The sequence below is a fragment of the Brachyistius frenatus genome, unplaced genomic scaffold (genome assembly GCF_029030835.1).
Source record: "Brachyistius frenatus isolate BFR_SWC_R1_liver_20210118 unplaced genomic scaffold, ASM2903083v1 Contig_2, whole genome shotgun sequence".
NCBI classification, from domain to species: Eukaryota; Metazoa; Chordata; class Actinopteri; family Embiotocidae; genus Brachyistius; species Brachyistius frenatus.
In genome coordinates, this window is record NW_027210601.1 from 5,132,921 (window position 1) to 5,153,985 (window position 21,065).

At 43.2% G+C, this 21,065-nt stretch overlaps 1 protein-coding gene across 1 annotated transcript in view; it reads right to left on the reverse strand.

Moving 5' to 3' along the window:
- The window catches only part of gabbr2 (gamma-aminobutyric acid (GABA) B receptor, 2), a 177,927-nt gene extending 172,901 nt beyond the window's left edge, over window positions 1-5,026 (reverse strand). Inside the window, exon 1 of the mRNA XM_069695489.1 lies at window positions 3,990-5,026. Coding sequence (XP_069551590.1) covers window positions 3,990-4,304 — 315 coding nt within the window. The 5' untranslated portion in view covers window positions 4,305-5,026. The remainder of the gene's footprint in view (window positions 1-3,989) is intronic.
- Between the last annotated feature and the right edge of the window lie 16,039 nt (window positions 5,027-21,065).

The window sequence follows — 21,065 nt, forward strand, 5'->3', positions numbered from 1 at the left end:
GGAAACTGCACGGTCTCTCTCACCTATTAGCCACTGCTTAACGTGAAAATGGATGAAACGGTGAGTCACGCTAAACGGATCATAACACGCAACCCTCTTTTGGATTTGAGAAACCGCTTTGTGGGTTTGCTTCTAAAAGAATTTGAATGTTAGTTCTCATCTGTTAAAATGGGTTTTTGAAAAAGTGACAACCCTAATGGGTAAAATTGTAAACTCTCTTATTGCTCCAGGTCATGCCACGTGTGCGACGCTCTTTTGTTCCGTCCTCTGCACGGCTTCATACCTGACCGGAAGCGTTTCAGAAGCAAACTGTTTTTTCTGCCTGATTTTGCTGACTTGCTGATTTTGGTCATTTTTCCTTGATTTTGTGCTTCTAGTGGGTAAACTTTAAATGTTGTTATTTCCTACTTTCCTAACTACTTCAGATAATACAGTGCATATAAACTGTAGCAGGAGGAGAACACATTTCTTATTCCACCTGACCAGGGTGGCAGATATTCGATGGAGAGTTTTCACAGGGTGTATTATTTTGGAAATTCAACAGATTCTCTGTGCTGTTCCTCTGTCTGACTAAATGCCATAATGGAAGAATTTAGACTTTCCTCTTCATCAAAGGTATCTCAAAATTCTAAACATTGTGCTTTATTCCCATTAGTTAACATAAACAGTCAAAACACAGTCTAATTATCACTGTACTATACCGGCTGTGAATGTATGAATCCATTTCGTGATTCTGCAACCCCAATGTACATGACGGAAACCTTTGATTTAGCCCCTTTTGTCCAATATGACTTGTGAGCAGAATACAACATTTTACTTTATTCCAAAACGTACTACCACTGCCAACTATTCTGCTAAAATGTGATCTTTTGCTGAGTGGCCCCTTTCCAGGCCCTGTCATTCATCCTATAAGCTGGCGAACTAGCATAGTTTAGCTTCGAACCCTCTCACTGCCCAAAGTCTCCCTTCCATCCTCTTCCAGTGCTTCCTGTCCTCTCCAAAGCTTTGATCCTCTAAGCCTGCAGAGTTACAGTATCAGTCCTTGGTTACACTAAAACCCACACTCGCACATCTAGAGCTGCAGTGGAGGACCAACTCCTGCTCCACCGTTAAGCCTCCCCGTTGATATAATCCATCCTGCTTCTTTTCTACGTCAAATGCTCTGGTTTTAAAGCAAAGACGTATTCTGTATAAGAAATTGCCTCGGCCTACTACAATGCCTTTATAGTCGAAGCATCTCAGGAGCTCAGTCTCGGTCGAATCACACCAGCTCTCATTCGATCCTCATCTTCAGGCATTCCATGTCAGGACATCTGCTCTGCATCCAGTAGCTGCTTCGTCAATCTCCAACACACTAACAAACCGGCCTCAGCTGTCGGGCCTTTTACTGCGGGACAGACGCCCCGAGTGCCTCGCCATCCCCGTCATCGGCACCACCACCCAGTTCCACATCACCAGGGGATGGACCGGGCCTGCTCAGTCTACCCACGGCTCCACTGACGGGGGATAAAGGGATAAAGAGCCTCTGCTCAGGGACTGATTACTTACATCTGCCAGGCTAAATCCCAGTGCCCACACATACACACATGCATGCGTACAAACACCACACAGACACACACTTGGCCTGCTGTTCGCTGCAACAAACACCCTCATGCATGTATTGTTTCCTGACATAAGCATGTGATATGTGGTAGGTCGGTGCCTATATATGTATGCGTGTGTGTGTGTGTGTGTGTGTGTGTGTGTGTGTGTGTGTGTGTGTGTGTGTGTGTGTGTGTGTGTGTGTGTGTGTGTGTGTGTGTGTGTGTGTGTGTGTGTGTGTGTGTGTGTGTGTGTGTGTGTGTGTGTGTTTAGGACTTTTATTTATGTGTTAAAAATGATATGGCAATAAATGTACATCAAACACATGTATGGGCAATTGTTAATAGCACAGCCTTCACTAAGTTAATGTTATTGTTGTTAAGCACATTATTGCTCCTATAAACATGTCAATGACTCCAAAAGCAATATACAGTGATAAGCCTGTCCCGGGCAAAGGCCTTTTCTACCCATGAGTGCTCAGGACTGCTGAGACTCCCAGAACACTTCATCTGATATATACAAACAATAACAGCTCCTCATGTCTTAAGATGGTATTAATATCATATTTTTCTCCCCGTTGTCCTGTTTTTTTATTTTATCATCTTGTGTAAATATATAATAGCAATATGCAGTTCGTGATATATTGCCATTTGTGCTTTTACAGTGCTACAGTGGTCCCTTCTCACCTTTAACCACATCAGGCTGTGCCAGATCACTTCAATTACTATACAGGAAACTACAAGTTGATGGCGGGAGGGTTTTTTTACCCTCTCTTGTTTTTTTATCGGGTTTTTTTCTCGGTATTGCAGTCAATGGTGTAACAACTATTTATTCATAAGATCTGCCACTAATAAAATATTATTCTGGGGAAAACATGGGCAGTTTTAGTGCAGGCACGACATTTCCATAAATAAGATCAGAGCTGGCATACAAAACCAATGTGAAATACCACGGGGTTGGCATTGCCATTGCCACAGTGTAATAGTGTCTAGCCTTTAACCACAAAGTCATCAAATAACACTGTTCTCATGAGTTGCCATTGATTTTCAGTATTAGAAAGCTGGCATCACTATCAGACATTCCCAGCAAGCGGATGCCGGGCTGGCCCACTGACCTCTCGCTTCCAGCTCATCTTTCTCTCCCGGGGAAAAGAAGGAGGAAAATCATAACTCTTATAACAGCATATTAATCCCATGGTCTGAGCACATGCTGCTTCTGAGGGCTTACCCTTGTCAACAGAGATTTGTGTGCTCTTTCACACGGACACACCTGTGCACATACTGGATACTGAACAAGTGTTAGCCAGAAAAAGTGAAAGAAATACTGCTCTCTGAGGCACGGGGGAGAAGTTACTATGTTTCAATAAGATAAAGTTAAATCAACCTAAGACTAAGCACAAAATTAACTCAGAGTTATAATTTGTATTTGTCTATCTTAGACTGCCTCATATTGGATTTATCTTGTTGAAATTAAACTTTTCAAACAATCTGTATTTTGTGAAGTTGGCATGGCAACTCTTTGGTTACAATGCACCCGCAAAAGAAGGGCCAGTATTAAAAGAATAACCACACCGTTGACTGATTCCAATAATTCAAATAGATTACAGAAAACAAGCCACTATTAACACTTGCAGAGATTTAGTGAGGACTAAACTTCACAAGGACTTCAACTGGAGCCGTTAGTGTTATCAAATAAATAGATCTTAATTTGGAGCTTCAACACGGTGATATTCAGCTCTTTTCAGCTCTTTTCAAGGGTGCCAGGATTTAGGAGAAATCCTACATCCAATTACCGCCATCTTCAGGCACGAGGAGAACCAGCCCTTTAATCGTTACAAAGATGCACTGATTCGTGACTGAAAAGACAGCTTGTGAAGTGATGATTGCAACAAAAAAAAAAGAAAAAAAAAGAGCGAATGCAGCATTTTAATTCAAATCAGTTTGGGTGACAGCGGTGAATGGCACCCTCAGGCTGCGCAAAGCATGAAAACGTTTACCATCGGGGCAGCAGGAGTGTGCGCCTCCAGAATGTCCGGGTAATGCAGTGCCTTATGATGGCAGCTTACATTTAAATGCACTATCAACGACCAGCGATATCAGTGAGATGGACAAAGATGGGAAATGGGCACTTAGGCCGTGTTGTCATGTAGGAAAAAGAAGACATATCAGTTGACTTTTGCGCAATGAAAACCCGCGCTAAGGAGGCTGCGCAGATACCAAACATAGCACAACCCAGCGTTTCCCCTTGGACGGACGGACACTCCGTGGTGCGCTGTGGGGCAATGCGCGCGCCATGCACATGTGCACACACAGGTTACACGGGCGCACGCACACTCAGGCATACACACACGAGCCACATACAAGTGTTTTAAGCACGGCCGAGCCAACCAGCAGCAGCTTAGTGTTTACCTCGGTGTCGTAGATTTTGGTGATGAGTGAGAACGAGTACTTCCTGGACTCCCGTATGTGCTGGATGGCCAGCTGGACCGCTGGCTCGATCCCTTGACTGATGCTGCTCATCAAGGCCGACTCGTTCATGGGCATGAGGACCATGATGGGCAAGTTTTCCCCGTCCCTGGTGAACCAGCTGTTGTCCTGTCCGTGTTTGGTGCGGTCGTTACACACCTTGGCCAGAGCAGGGTGAAATAGCAAAACGGAGAGGAGCAGGCATCCCGTCGGCAGGAACATCTCCCAGCCGCTGCTGTCCCTCCGGGCTGGAGCCATGCTACCGTGCAGGGTGACCAAATGAAATCCCGCCGTGCCCTCACTGCTTGGGCATCGCAAATTCTGGCTCGTCCGGGATGCTCAGACGCCCGCTCCTCAAGGAAATCGTATTTCAAAACAGAACAGACACGAAAGCCGCAGCAGCCCCTGCAGTGGGCAAACTCGTCGTGTGTATTACTGCAAACTGAGACAATATTTCTGCTCTATAACAGTGCCTGTGTAAGAATATTCCAAGGGCGCAGAGATTCGCGTTGCAGAGGGAGCGCTATTGCCTCTCGGTGTCCGTCCTCCAAACGAGCTCCTGTCAAAACAGCTCTCTAATTCAACACCCCCTTTCACCTTTAATTTAACCACTTTTCTGAAGCACAACGAGCCTCTGAAGGATGCCCCCAAGACAGGGCAAAGAACCCCGGAACTGTAGACAGAAACCAATCACTCTTGTTGACAGTTCTTGCGGATACAAAAATTATCTCATAAGTAGAATCCCAGCCAAGAGATGCCAACTGTGGGCATCCCTGCCAAACGCAGCGCTCAATGAGATAAATATCGAGATGACGAAGAGATACGGAGGACAGACTAACAACAAATTGAGTTAATGTTGAAAGCTTGACCGGAGAGGTTCGAGGGGGAGATGTCGAGAGACACTGCCTCGACAGCCTGTGGGACTGGGATGCTCATGTCCGATGGTGCGTCAGAGAAGCGCTGAAGCCGTTGCTGCTGCTGCTGCTCACCGTGCGCGCAAGAGGGAGCACTGAATGTGGAGGAGGAGAGGAAACGAGAGCGGGGGGGGGGGGGGGTGAGAGAGAGAGAGAGAGAGAGAGAGAGAGATACGACAGCGTGGTGGAAAGGCTGCATAGGCTGTACGCAGGGCTAACTCGTCAGCAGCTTGACAGTCAAGGGTGACTTACTGGCCTTGTATGTTCTATGGAGAGACGACATTTCAGACATGAATGGATGCTATACAGTTTGACCTATGTAATTATATCACATGCACAATTACAATTGGTGTTGAGTTTTTTTTTTTTTTTTTTTTTTAAAGGCTTTTAAACAGGGACGTGAATGAATGCACAAATAGGAATGTAATACATTTTCCCGATTCAACATGACAATGAACCTGGCACAGGGCCTACAAATTGCATTGCGGGATGGATACAGGTGTGAATTGTAGCTGCATTGCTCAACAACTGCCATGGAGAGGAAGCAATAACGTTCAAATTGAAGCACAAGTGACAGGTTGCAGGTCTTTTTCAATTTCAAAGATGGTGGTGACAGCGAGTATTTTTTAATCATCCAACAGAGGATAATGTCTGAATTTGCTGTGCTATTAAAATAAACTATCTGCAAGCTTTTCATTTTTCCAGATGACTTCACTCTGTAGGCTGGGCTTGCTATCAAAAATAGGCACTTTGAAATAACCTATGCATAGCAAATACTCCTGATCACAATCTGATATTCACCTCTCCTCTAATACAACCCATTTTTCTCTATCTTCATAACGGTCTTTAAATTATAAAGCCGTCAAGGTTGATATGCCATAGCTGACCCTCCTGGTTCTTAAAACACAGGTCATTTATCACACACCAAAGCAGCTCCATGCACACAACGCACAAAGGAACTGGCCGCAGCCCTGGAGGATTGCAGGAACATCTAGGTCCCTCTCTTTCTCTCAGTTGATCTGGCAAGCACATCGTTTGTATCAAAGATTTTTCCAAATCAGACATCGTAACGCTTTAAGAAATCTGGTCTTGTTGTTTGAGGTTGATTACCGCCCTGACCCACGTTTTGACATGTAAAGTCAGATCTGAAACCTCATTTATTTTTACACAAGCAACCTAGCTGAGGAAGACAGAGAAAGCACATTTGCTGCAATCAACGGGCAAGTATAAAAATATAATCAACAAAATGCTCAAATAAAAAAGGTTAGTCAAATCAAAAGCAAATAGCTGTATTTTATGTATTTCGTAGTCAACCACACAATAAAGTCATCACACACAGCCGTATGTCTCCCCTCTTCTCTGTCGTTATCCCTTCTTTCTATTCAGAAAAGTCCAGATGAAAAAGTAGGTCAAGTTGTCGTTCCATCTGTTTGTTTTGTACAAGACAACATCCCTTCCTGCTCTAAACATTGTCCTATATCAAGTCAGCTTCAAAGGAGAAACATGAGGTAGAGTAAAAACGGTGTGGAGTAAAGCATCACACAAAGCCGCAAATCAACCCTTTAAATAAAAGGTGAGGAAATTAGAAATTAAAGGCTCTGGAAAAAAAAATGTTTTTCGCAAAATGCTATGGTTTATATAATAACAGTATATCAAGGCATTTCCAGGTACAAACAATCAACAACTCTAAACTTGACATTTGTTGTTGTTTTTCTAATGTATAAATGATGTGTCCAGTCAATGACTGCTGAAGATTCCCAAATGAAAATGTCCATTTCATTTCAGATTATGAATCATTCATTAAGCTTTCAATCACAGCCCTGCAATCTACCAGTCCTCACTAAACGAGATGTCAAGCCAATATATCATCCCTAATTAGAACATACTTGTGTGATAAGGAGGGCACACAGAGAAATAACATGGTTATTTGATTATATCAAATCTGCTCGTTTTGCGGTACTAATGCTTTAAGAAAGCAACAGGAAACAAAATAACAAATGACCAAGTTTTAAGCAATTATACTGCCTAACACTAAATATTCAATGTGAAGAGTCATGAATGCATCATCCAATACACACACATACACAGAGGGATGGCTGACATTGTCCCTGTTTAATGGAGAGTAACATGGCAGCCTGAGATCATCGCTCACCAAAACGTGTACAATATATCACAAGATGCTCTCTGAATTTTAAACGTCAGGTATTCATGATAGGATTCAGATGCTCTCAAAATCCATGTACATCTTCAGTGAGTTGTTTACAGAATAAGTAGATAACTGAATGGTGTGATGGATAATTAATCAACTTGACGCCACTTCAATGGAAATCCATTCAATACCCATTTTTCTTCTTTAATCTCACTACTTTTCTGTTTTGATTCATATTTCTGCCCGACTGTTACAGGAGGAAAGGTTAGTCCATTTATCCATCTGTCCTGTCGCTAATTCACTATTTAGTAGTAATGGGACATTATGTTGAGTTCTGTTTACAAGTAATCAAGGCTTAGTTTGATTTGGCTTCCCGTTACATATCCTTGACCATGAAAAAGCTTTACTGTAATCTTTTTAGCACTAGAAATAAAAGATAGGCTAGACTGTCGTTAATCCCAGATCAACACCTTGGTTCAGACTCATGTCGCACGTGACTGATCTGAAAAATCCAACGCAAGGACAGGGGACTTTCTCTGGGAATGGCGCACACACAAGTAAATCCACTATATAGCAGGGAACATTTCATTACGAATCTCTGAGATGCTTCTCTCCCTTGTTCTCGACACGCTTGCCCTGCCAGTAACAGTAGCAGCTATTTGAATAATTGCTTTCAGAATCTGGAGCCACAGTTCTGCAAATTCCATGCATACCAACAAGTTGAAGAGTGATTCCTCAGAAGGGGCGTGTTCCATGCGTGGCAGTGGAGAATGCATGTTTTATGAGCTTCGGAAACATGAAAACAGTGCAGACTGTGAACTAGGGAAATTTCCGACTTGGATAAAGAAGAGCAATTACTCGCATAGGCCTTCATGGGAATGCTTTGTACTGGAACCTCCTAATGACATTTGTCAGGTGCATATAGCTCATTTACTCTGTCCATCTTTTATGTATTCACTAAACAGAATACAATCTGCACACAAACAAACTTGACCCCAGGCTTAAAACAACAGTATACCAGACCCACACACATTACATATGAAATTTGGCAACACTGGGCATTAAAGAACTGAACAGTGAAAGATATATATTCAGACGACTGTAAGAAAAATTAAAGATCACAGAATGAGGAGAAAGTAAGATTTGCTCATTCTCAGACATTATTGAATGGCTAGGTATATGTTTCACTGTACTAGCCTCAGGGGTCATTTTTGTGTAAAGTTGGAAGCTAGAACAGCTGGACTGATTAAAATAACACACATTTCTCAGCATTTCAATAGGTTCAAACTTCTCTGCGCTATGTTTCGTTTTACTCTGTACTGCACGGCAGAATTTTAGGTTCAAGGCACAAAGGCTTTTCAGCAATTTAAAGATAATATACACTAAAAGAAACTTACTTTTGAATGTTCTAAAGATCAGCTGGCAAGGTCCTCATAACTCCATCGATTTGCCATCCATCTAGAAATACAAAAACAACTGAATTCAAACCACAAAACACGTTTAAATGATCCAATTACAAAACAAACCTCCAGGTTGTGTCTCCTCACTTGCTAGCAGCAAAAAGCCAAAAGATAAATACAAAACAAACTTGAAAACAGACCCTACGGGTTGTTGTTTAGTAGAACTTTGCAGTGTTCAAAGACTCTTCTATTCAGCTGGAACATATTTTAGTCCGCTGGCTGCACACTGAAGAGTACTTTTACCACTGAGAGGCATTGTTAAGGCCTTGCTCCCAAACATTTCTGAGGACCACTTGTCTGCCGTTTACTTGTCAGCACACCGGGAGTTACAACATGCAATCAACTTCAGAGATTTTTTTTTTTTTTTTTTTTTTTTTACATGTACTGTGTGATTAGAAGTGACACTTTGTTGGACTGCATCGCCAGGTCCCACACTTAAAACGCGGCTGTTGGTCGGCTGAATGCCGCATGACGGACAGATGACGTCACCATTAGACGGCCGAATAAATGCCGCTTGATGTAACATACGTTGGCCGACTCCTGCAACTTTCCGTATCATCACCCCTGGGACATGAACTGTTTTAGTGTTTTTTATGTCTTTGAATGTTTTTTTCTATCTATCTATCAATCTGTCTGTCTGTCCACCCATCCATCTATCTATCTATCTATCTATCTATCTATCTATCTATCTATCTGTCTGTCTGTCTGTCTGTCTGTCTGTCTGTCTGTCTGTCTGTCTGTCTGTCTGTCTGCCTGCCTGCCTGCCTGCCTGTCTGTCTGTCTGTCTGTCTGTCTGTCTGTCTGTCTGTCTGTCTGCCTGTCTGTCTGTCTGCCTGTCTGTCTGTCTGTCTGTCTGTCTGTCTGTCTGTCTGTCTGTCTGTCTGTCTATTTGTCTATCCATCTATCTATCTGTCTATCCATCTGTTTGTCTGTCTATCCGTCTATCCATCTGTCTATCCATCCGTCTATCTATCCATCTATCTATCCATCTATCTATCCATCTATCCATCTATCTGTCTGTCTGTCCATCCATCCATCCATCCATCCATCCATCCATCCATCCATCCATCCATCCATCCATCCATCCATCCATCCATCCATCCATCCATACATACATACATACATACATACATACATACATACATACATACATACATACATACATACATACATACATACATACATACATACATACATACATCCACCAACAGCAATCAGCTCCCTTCATGAAGATTATCTTGTTTGGAAACATTAAATTGTGATGCTGTTGAACTGCACAGGTACTGAGAGATGTTCTGAATATTTTTTAAACCCAATTCGTTTAAATGGGAGGAACAATATATTAGGGATATGTTTCAGTATAAACCTGCGCAGTTCAACAGCACTACAAATTACAGTCACCAAAATGAGAAGTAAAATTAATCAACACCTCTCTCATTTAGAATGAACAACAAGTGAACATTATAATCCTCATGAAGGGAAAATACATTGCTTGGTTTTTGTATTATGCTTCACCTGTCAGTGGTTTTAATGTTGTGGCAGATCAGTGTAAGCTTCAGTCTTGTTTTTATTTACTCAATTACAGGAGCAAGTGTCACTTCAGGCTTTTGCTTTGTTTAAGAGGCAGAGTCTCCACAAAGTAATATTTTGCTGCAAATTGAATATTGTTATATTGAGGCTAGATAAAACAAATATCTGGCAATGTCTTGAAAACAGCAGTAACTGTTTTCTATGACCTGCAGGGGTTTTCAGAGAGTGGCTGGTATCTTTAAGAAAAGCAGATGCTTAGCTGTGACTTGAAAGCAATCGCCACTGGAAAAGTGTCAAATATAACAACACAAGTGCCACAAACAGTGGTAATAGTTTGCACACAGAAATTGTTTACTATAGAAAATAAAAGCAACAGGGTACCACGGGATTTCTACTGTCAGAATGGACAGAAAAATGCACTGCATGTTTCTGATTTAAGGGTTGTCCTCTGCTCTGCACCCTGGAAAGATCATCTTGAAAGGGCATGCCACATTTGTCCTGGTCAGAGGTTATCACAGCCTTTCTTTTTCCATTCTGAAATTAAATCAAGAACATGAGAAGAGACTGAATAAAGTAGGGCACTGCCTTCAAAAGAGCTTCAGCTGCGGCTGTGCTGTGGGAGGACACTATTTTGATTACTGTCAAGTCCTAGTAATAGCAAGAACTGCGTCTTACATAATCACACTTACAATGAATGTTTCCAACGTCATCTACAGCAGAGCTGCTCCACAGCAAGACTGATCATTTTAACAGCAATTCCACATGCCTGTAGGTTGAATGTAACAAGATTAGAACGGAGTGCATGTTAACTAAGTGTATGTCAAGAGAATATCGTTACAAAGATAATAATTTCCTCAAAATATTTGGTGTGGTGTAATGGTGTGCAATGGATTTGAACAAAGACTGTATATTACAAGCGTGATCCATGCAAAGGTTTGTCTTGAGATAAAAGAGGAAATCATCCGCTCTCTGACAAGGAACACAGTGAGAAGATGGAGCCAGAAAATAGCATCATTTTGATCTATTCATGTTAAAACTCCTCATATACCAGAAAAACGGCAGTGTGTGAATCGTGTATAGTTGATGCTATAATTTTACTGCAACACACTGATCTTCAAAAAATATCAGCATAACACATTTGTTGTGGAATCAATAATACATAGGCTACCGAATGAAAACCACAGCCAATGTCTGCTGTCTTGTCTCTGAGATTGATGAAACGCTCTCGGCCTGCAGAATGTATAATCTCAGACTGGGAAATCTGAAAACTAAGAGTTACATATACGCTTCAGAAATGTTCCTTTTAAATATTTTCAGATATAAGACGATGGACTTTTATAATCTGGACTCTGGAATCTTTTCATAGATGCTTAGACGTGGATGGTAAAGATGGAACAAGTCAGCATAACCTCAGGTTTAAAGAGGTCCAATCTAAAGTCAGAAGTGACAATATGTCAATGTGTCACCTCTGTTTTAGTGGTCAGATGTCAGATCGTCAGTTCAATAATTAGGGCCTGGGGTGGCAAGAGAGCACAGTAAAGGAGCTAGTAAGAAAGCTGGAGTCACGCTATTGCACATTAGCCCCAAACTATTAATAAAAACTGTCACTCTAATTAATGGTTATGAAGAGATACATACACACAGAGGCAAGAACAAATATACTGACTCAAACAGACAAACATGCTCACTGGCTCACTCACAGCCACCAAAATTACTGCACACATTATTTAAGTGCAAACTGTCGCTCAAAGTGATACAGACATGTCCAGGAGAGTAAAAGGGAGACAGAGAGAAGGGTGGAAAGAGTAAAGTATTGGAAAGAGGAATTGAGGAACAATTAGATTGAGAGTTGAGGAATGAGCTGTATTAAAAATAGGTAAAGGAAAATAATCTCAAAGCATTTCTCTGGGCCCAGATAACGACAGATGTTGATGCATGTGCACATGCTGCCCTGCAGCGCACATGCTCAGAGGTAGAAGGGATGGATGGCAGATTTCCAAGGCCTCCCACCTCCACGCACCCCACCAGCATTAATTATACACAACCTCTTTCCATCAACCAAGACAAAGAGGTGTGCGCTCTAAAGAGGTTAAAAGCCATTGGATAATTTATGTAAGTGTGAGCTGATTGGTGTGGCTCTCCATGACAAATATGGCTCCACATGCTGAATGAAGAGCACTTGGGCAAATTGTTTCAAGTTGTCTTCACTGTTGATAGTATTAATGGACACAGGAGATGCCAAGTCTCTCCAAGCATGAGCGCGTGTATTGATCATCGATTGCTTGAGGATTGTTTGCTTACAGCTTCGTCCTAATGGCTCAGCCATGAGAACTATGTGGTGCAGTGTCAAGTCTATGTGCAGAAATACTGCTCAGTCCCAGGAGTCTTCTCGTTTTCTCAAATCCAGGACAATCCTTATGATATGAACAGAGACAGCTTTCTTCAAGAGCTGTACTCAGATATGGATTATCAATAAGATACCAGATCTGTGAACTTTTCCTAGACGGTGAATCAGAGGCTGATAATTACACCGACAAGGTTCTTTCATATACTCACCAAAGCTCCATTTGGTTGCAGTATTAGCTGCTCAGAAACGGTTTCCTTACGTGAGAAATCTCCATTTGATGCTCCCATAATCAAACTGAACGTCTTCCCTAGTTCTCTGCTGATGGAGAAGCTCTTGGTTGTTATGTTGATGACATCACAAGCTTTATTTATATATTATTCCTCTTTGGTTGTGTTCTTACACACATTGACAGGTTTGTCTCCGTCCAATGGAATTACATAATGCATGTTCAGTGACATTCTCTTTTAAAACACAAGAGCTATAAGTGGATATGCAAACACGCTTAAATATAGAATATATATCAAATGTATGCATTCATATATCCCCTCATTTATGCATGGAATATGATAGAAAGGCATCAAGACAAACATGCAGACACTCATGCACATACAGACAACCTGGCATATAGGCCTACATTTTAACACACACAAGCAGACACAAACAACACTGATGATAATTGAAAAGAACAAGCACGCACATAGATAAATACACAGTAAATTACACATTCACACTCCCCAGCACAGCATTGTGTTGTATATTATGCAGTCTTAACCGTGATGCCACACAAACATGAACATGAGCATGAACATTTCTAATATCAATTATGATTATAAAGACCCATTCACACAAATATTTTAACCAGAAACCCACCACACAATAACACACGCACAACCCAGAACAGTATGTTCAGTTCTATAATAGACCGCCGCTGTTCAAGCGCATTATTCACAACAGTAAGGGAACATCCAAAAATATTTTTGCAGGCAAACAGCTTAACAAATGAAAGCAATGAAAGATAAATGAGGAAGTCAACGCCTCATTCATATTTGATAGCTGGGCTTAAGATGCATTACCCAACCAACGCAACAAGCCACACACTGACAGTCCCAGAAATAATTAGCTTGAAGGAGCATCTGTGATGGCAGAGGTGTGTGTGTGTGTGTGTGTGTGTGTGTGTGTGTGTGTGTGTGTGTGTGTGTGTGTGTGTGTGTGTGTGTGTGTGTGTGTGTGTGTGTGCGTGTGTGTGTTGCTGTGCGTGTGCGTGTGTGTGTGTGTGTGTGTGTGTGTGAGTGTTGGTGTGCGTGTGCGTGTGCGTGTGTGTGTGTGTGCGTGTGTGTGTGTGTGTGTGTGTGTGTGTGTGTGTGTTTGTACATCTTACCAATGTTGTGGGGACATAATCTGTTTACACAGTTACAGACACGCCTTCCTTTTGGGGCCAAAAACCATTTAGCATGAAGCCTTTGTTTACTGTTAAGGTAAGAGTTCTGAATAGGCGTGTAGTTGTTATGGTTAAGGTGGGTCTCCAGACAAATGAGTGAATGTAAGTTATTGTAGTGTCCTCTGAAGTGATGGAAACATGTCTGAGTGTGTTTATGTGAGTTGATTATGCTGGACAGTGGCGGTCTTACTGTGTGACAGGCGAACAGCTGTTGTCTCCTCTGCCTCGTCTTTTCATGTGCGGAAACAAACGATGAGAAAGAGTTTGATAATATAAGACAAATGACACATACCTGCATAAACACTATACAGTATACGCACCCATCTAGTAGGCACATATGAAACAGCATGTGGTAAATACTCCGAAGTACTTTCTGCTACCAGAATAAGTCACAAACAAACTACACACATCTATATTCCCTCTAACACCCAGTCAAAACATTACAATTCAAATCCAAGCATACACACACCTGTTGAGCAGAATGGTTTCTATCTTCTCTGTGTGTGTGTGTGTGTGTGTGTGTGTGTGTGTGTGTGTGTGTGTGTGTGTGTGTGTGTGTGTGTGTGTGTGTGTGTGTGTGTGTGTGTGTGTGTGTGTGTGTGTGTGTGTGTGTGTGTGTGTGTGTGTGTGGCCCCAGCTGCCCATTAAGGCCCCCCTTAGTCTACCAGTCAACCAGGCATCAGATCAGCTGATGTGGCCGGATCGATACGCAGGCAGGCAGACTCTTCATTAGGAGTCCCTGGGGCCAGGCCACCTGCCACTCACTCACTGGCTGCTCTCCACCAGGAGCTCCATAGTCTGCCTCTAGCCGTTTCCGCTCAATAGATTTTGTGTCCCTGTGTCTTCCCTCGCATTTTTTGTGTGTTTGCTTCTTGAAAGCGTCCTGGTAGAGAAAGAAAACTACATACTGTACCTGCCACAGTAAGACACTGACACCTACCAACACTGTTGTTCCGATCTGCAGGCAGCAGCGATGGCTATAATGAGGTGTTCTGAATCTCTGTGAGAAACTATACTATACTATATACTATAATCTATACTATAATCGTGACACACAAATCAAGAGGCAAATAGAAGTGATTAAAGTAGATAATGAGAGGAAAGGATTAAACAGAGAGATAACTGTGGTCAACAGAAGTGATGACTTTACTGCAGGAGCATCCACAGGTGGTGAGCCACTCAGTCCATTCAAAAGAAGTGTAGAGGAAGAGAATCTAAATCTGTGCTCATGTGCCTTTATAAGTCAGTGACTCATGTGAGTGAATTCCAGTGGCTTGCACAATACATCAGTTATAAAACCTTTTGATATTATAATACTGAAGAGATTCCAGTAACACATATGTGTGGTGGGTGAAAGACATTTTTCATTGTTTTATTTGGTGCAGAATTACTCAAATAAATCACTTTGTTATAGGTAAATTCGATTGTCTGTGTAACTTCACATTTGATGGATTCTTTTGCAAAGTATAACACAAACAAGGAAATTAAAAGTGACCATATTTATTCATTCAGTATGTTTAAGAAATCAAAATGCTTAAAGCTAATCATCATATTTGAGTAGTTAATCAAAGAGCTGCTGTGGGAAGCAGTTTGGAAGTAACCTAGCCAACGGTGCTGGCACATTCAACTTCCCCCCCTTCAACATTGCACAAAGGTCTAATAGCTGTGGCACTTGAGCTTGATGAAAGCAGGGTGATGAAAGCAGAGTTAGGCAGTAAGAGGAGTTGGCCCTGCTTGCTGTCACTCCTCCACATGTCTGCAGGCTCATTACCAGCAAGCAGCCCAGTCCTACATGCACCATTTCCATACTACTACCCGCTGAGCATTGCTCACCTGTCACTGTTGGGTACTGAACTGGCCATTTATACAGAGTAGCGCGAACACTTGTACTTTAGTCTTCATGTGTGAAAAGAAGGCTGTCATGTACATTTTTTTGGTGGATGGAGCAGATGTATTTAACCAGGGAGGCTTATGTTTTGTTTCCGGTTTTATAACACAGCACTATGCCACACTATAGTCTTTACATGAGGTTTAAAGGGCTCAGAATTATAAAAAATACATCACAGTGTGTTATCATCGCCATGTGTATGTACAGTATCTGTTTATGCGACCTTATGCAACCTGCCCCATGGCCCCTAGGGGTTTGGCGATCCACACTGCACAGAAGGGCCCAGGGGCAGGGGGCTGTATCATACCACAGAGATCCACCCAGCAGGGGTAGGTGAGGTTAGCAACCACAAGCAATTAGCTATCATCTGACAGTATGAGTCTTCTGCTTCTTGTCTCTCTGCTGAGAGATTTCTGGAGCCCTGCGATGCTGAGCCTTATCGATCAGCATGCTGGAAAGGTCAGTGACTTCGCTCACTGCCGGAACACCCCCTGCTCTGGCATTTACTGGAGCTGCGCACCCACAATGCATTGCTGCCCACCTAGGCTGGCACCATGCGTCCAAGATACAGTAGCCTCTATAATGTGATGGTGAAAACAGGATTACAAAAGTCTTCAGCTGTGCTAGTAGCTCTGGAAGGCTTTGCTTAGAGACAGAGCAGTGCTTTAAATGAAACACCAGCACGCGGACATGCTCACAGGGACAATGCTAACGCGGCTATATGGAGCAGGTACAATGTTTACCCGCCTTAGTTTAACGTATTGGCTTGATAACATTTGCAAAGGATGTCAATTACTTTTGCTTATCTCCATCTGCTCAGGAGGGCCCCGAGATGATTAGAATGAGACCACATCTGTGTTCTCGGAGTCCTACGTTCCCCAGTTCAACTCTAACCTAACCCGCAATAACTCATGTCAATATACTGAATACAGCTGAGGAACACAAGAGCCTGGGAACTTTGGGAACATAATGTAGAACTGGGGGATTTAGGGCCCTTTATTAGGTTCCATTATGTGCTAAATAGAGCTGCAGAACATATAGGACCCTGTAAACAAAGACTCCCTTAGAAGCAGCTTGAAATGATAGCGAGGACTTCAGCAGAAACATGTGTTGGCAGAGAAAGTACTGTGCTGCAAGTGGAAACAACAAGCAATACATTCTGCTTAATTTAGAAAGAAAACCTACTTGTGAAAAAAAAAAGAAAGTACATCCTGTGTGAGAGACATCCCTTGATGAATATGTTTTATCTAGTCTGAATGAGGCATCAGCTCAGTGATTTAGATGATTAACACCGTGTGTGCTGCATCAATCTAAGTTAAATTTCCATTGCGAGGGTATGTGGTAGTCTGTCTGACCAAGCACATCATCATCACATCAGGAATGAATTATGCAGAGGAAGGGATAGTCTTCTTCTTTTTTTTTTCCTCCCAGACTTGGCGACTGCTAAAGAACTCTAAGTGCTGCTTCTCTCTTAAAAGAACATTAGCCAGTTCTCAGATGCTTGAGCTTGGAGCTCGACTGCTTCCTGCTGCTTTTTTTTCTTGCCAGTTTCATATCCACTGCCTCTGCACCAACAGATAAGATTAATAGACTACAATAATTAATTCCCTGCCAGGAAAATAGTTTTTAAAACACATTTTCATTCAGAATAAGCCCTATATGTGGTAATGTTGCATCTCAAGCACACTGCCAAGTAACATAAAACATGGACAACATTCTTCTGAGGCCGGAGTGTCAGGTTGCATTTGGTCTACAAACAGCACACTCATGCATGCTTATGTGTATATTGTACACATGGAAGACCATCACAATTAGCTTACGCAGCTGACACAGCCTCTGCAAAGTGATGAGGCGTTTAATTCACACATGACTACACCCAGACAGCAAGGGATCTGTTCATTTGACCTGCATCACTACCCCCCGTAAGTGAAAGGGCCCCTCAAGACGAGGCAGAATTCAATTTAATCATAAACTGTGAAAAGCAATGTCAATGTCTTTAGCCCCCCCCCCAAAAAAAAAATCAGACCACATGAAGGTGTCTGACTTATTTCATCTCCTGGGAGAGTGACGAGAACACACCATCAGACTCCATGGACATTTCTGAGTGGCTCAAATACTGTATTGAACAAATCAACAACTGGATGTGCCAGAATTTTCTTTAATTAAACAAAGATAAAACAGAAATAATTGCCAATGAAGAACAATTGAATGTCAGTGTTCAGCTTCAATCACTGATGTTTAAAACCACAAACCAAGCCAGAAATCTCAGTATAGTCATGGATTCAGACCTCAATCTGAAACGCCATATTAAGACAATTACAAAATCCACCTACTATCACCTGAAGAATATATCAAGGATTAGAGGATTTATGTCTCAACAGGATTTGGAAAAAATCATAAGTCCCATGATGAACAGCAGCATATGGAGTTCAGCCACCTCGCCCGGATCAGGGAAACCGGGGCACCCTCCCGGAGCCAGACCTGGGAGGGGAGTTCGCCGGCGAGCGTCTGATGGCCGGGCCTTCACCCATGGTGCCCGGTTGGGCTCAGCCCGAAGAAATATCATGGAGTAGCCACCCTGTGGACCCACCACCTGCAGGGACAGGCATCGGGGTCGGGTGCATTGCGGACTGGGGGGCAGGCCAGACTGGGGGCATAGACTCGCTCTGGGGACATGGAACATCACCTCGCTAGCGGGGAAGGAGCCGGAGCTGATACAGGAGCTGGTGCAGGAACGATACCACAATACCTGCAGCCTTATGTTTTGGACACTCGGATGAAGAGAGGAGCAGAGCTGTCAACTGATCACCACCCAGTGGTGAGTTGGATCAGATGGCGGGGGAGTCGGCTGGAAAGACCTGGTAAGCCCAAGCGTGTAGTGAGGGTGAACTGGGAACATCTGGCAGAGGAACGTGTCTGGAAGGTCTTCAACTCTCACCTCCAGAAGAACTTCTCACATATCCCGAGGGAGGCTGGGGACATGGAATCTGAGTGGACCATGTTCAAAGCCTTTATTGTGGACACGGCCGCTAGGAGTTGCGGTCAGAAGGTCATCGGTGCCTGTCGGGGCGGCAACCCGAGAACCCGGTGGTGGACACCATGGGTGAGGGAAGCTGTCAAGCTGAAGAAGGAGGACTTTCGGGTCTGGTAGGCTCAGGGGTCTCCTGAAGCAGCTGAGCGGTACCAGCAGGCCAGAAGGGCTGCGGCGGTCGCAGATGCAAAAACTGGCGTGGGGGGGGTTTGGTTCCCATTCTCAAAAAGGGGACCGGAGACTGTGCTCCAACTATCGAGGTATCACATTACTCAGCCTACCGGGCAAAGCTTATGCCAGGGTGCTGGAAAGGAGGCTAGAACCGTTTGTCGAACCTCTGATTCAAGAAGAACAGCGCGGATTCCACCCTCGTCGTGGAACAGTGGACCAGTGGACTCTTTACCCTCGCGAGACTACTGGAGGAGTCCTGGGAGTTTGCCGTTCCAGTCTACATGTGCTTTGTGGACTTGGAGAAGGCTTTCGACCGGGTCCCTCGCGGGGTTTTGTGGGGGGTGCTGCAGGGTCAATTGGATCTGGTCTCTATACAATTGCAGTAGGAGCTGTGTTTGTATTCTAGGCAATAAGTCAGACACGTTTCCGGTGGGTGTTGGCCTACGCCAGGGCTGTCCTTTGTCACCGATCCTGTTTGTGACCTTCATGGACAGGATACCTAGGCGCAGCTGTGGGGGGGACGAGAATGTCAGGTTTGGGGGTCTCGGGATCCCCTCTGCTGTTTGCAGATGATGTGGTCCTGTTGCCTCTTCAGACCATGACCTCCAGCATTCACTGGGGCGGTTTGCATCGAACGGAGTGAGCTGAGGTGGTTCGGGCATCTGATCAGGATGAGCAGGAGACCCCGGGGAAGACTCAGAACACGCTGGAGGGATTATATATCCCAGCTGGCCTGGGATCGCCTCGGGATCCCCCAGGATGAGCTGGAAGATAAAGCAGGGGAGAGGGAAGTCTGGGCCAACTTGCTTTGCCTCCTGCCACCACGACCCAATCCCGGATAAGCGGAAGAAAATGGATGGATGGATGGAAGGATTTGGAAAAACTTGTCCATGCATTTATCTTCAGTAGACTTGAATACTGTAACAGTGTGTTTACAGGTCTCTCTAAAAAGTCAACCAGACAGCTGCAGCTGAGTCCTTACTAATACCAAGAAACTGGATCACATCAGTCCTGTTCTGAGGTCTTTACGCTAGCTTCCTGTCGAACAAAGAATCGACTTAAAAAATCCTGCTGTTGGTCTATAAAGCACTCAATGGTTTAGGGCCAAAATACATTTGTGATCTGCTGCGACCTTATAAACCATCCAGACCCCTCAGGTCATCCAGGACAGGTCTACTTTCTGTTCCCAGAGCCAGAACTAAACATGGAGAAGCACCGCTATGTTTTTATGCTCCACATATCTGGAACAAACTCCCAGAAACCTACAGGTCTGCTGCCATACTCAGTTCCTTTAAATCAAGATTGAAGACTTTTCTGTTTGCTGCTTCCTTTCACTGAACCAGATTTGAGGATTGTTTAATTTCTTCCATTTCTGTATTTTACTACTGTATTTTATGTCTTAAATGGCACTGTAACTTCTATCCTATTTTTTTTTTTTAGCTTACTTAATGTTGTAATCACTGTTTTTAATTGTTTTTGAATGTCCTTTTCTTTTGCCTTAGGTTTTGATGTTTTTAATGGTTTTATGTGAAGCACTTTGAATTGCCTTGTTGTTAAAATGTGCTGGACAAATAAACTTGCCTTGCCTTGCCTTGCCAATTCACATTGGTCTAATTTCACAAATGTATGTAAAGACGTTTACATTAGTAGGACATACAATCTATATACTTTCACCTATAGGTCCTTAATGGTCTGGCTCAGGGACAGATGTTCCATTTTCCTTGCACTTGAGAACTGAGATAGCCTGGCTCGCAGCTGCAGTCTTTGCTGTGATTACAGTAAGAAAACTGTGTTCGCTTGAAGAATTGCTGAGAAACTCTGAAAGCTGGACCAATCAGTGAACAGTTGGCGTGGCTAAGTGTGATGACGCGGAAGTCAAGTGACTTATTTGAAATGTAGTTCAAACCATGCCCTTAGTGGCAGAGCTAGATGTAGCTACAGTATACGAAAATTTGCTTACGCTATTAAATATCAATTCAGCCGGAACAAGAACAACACCCATATTTTATTCTTAAAAGTCTGCAATGGTCATTTACTGACATGGCATTGTACACTGCATTGGGGAGGGTCTCTGTTGGTTAAGGCTTAGTG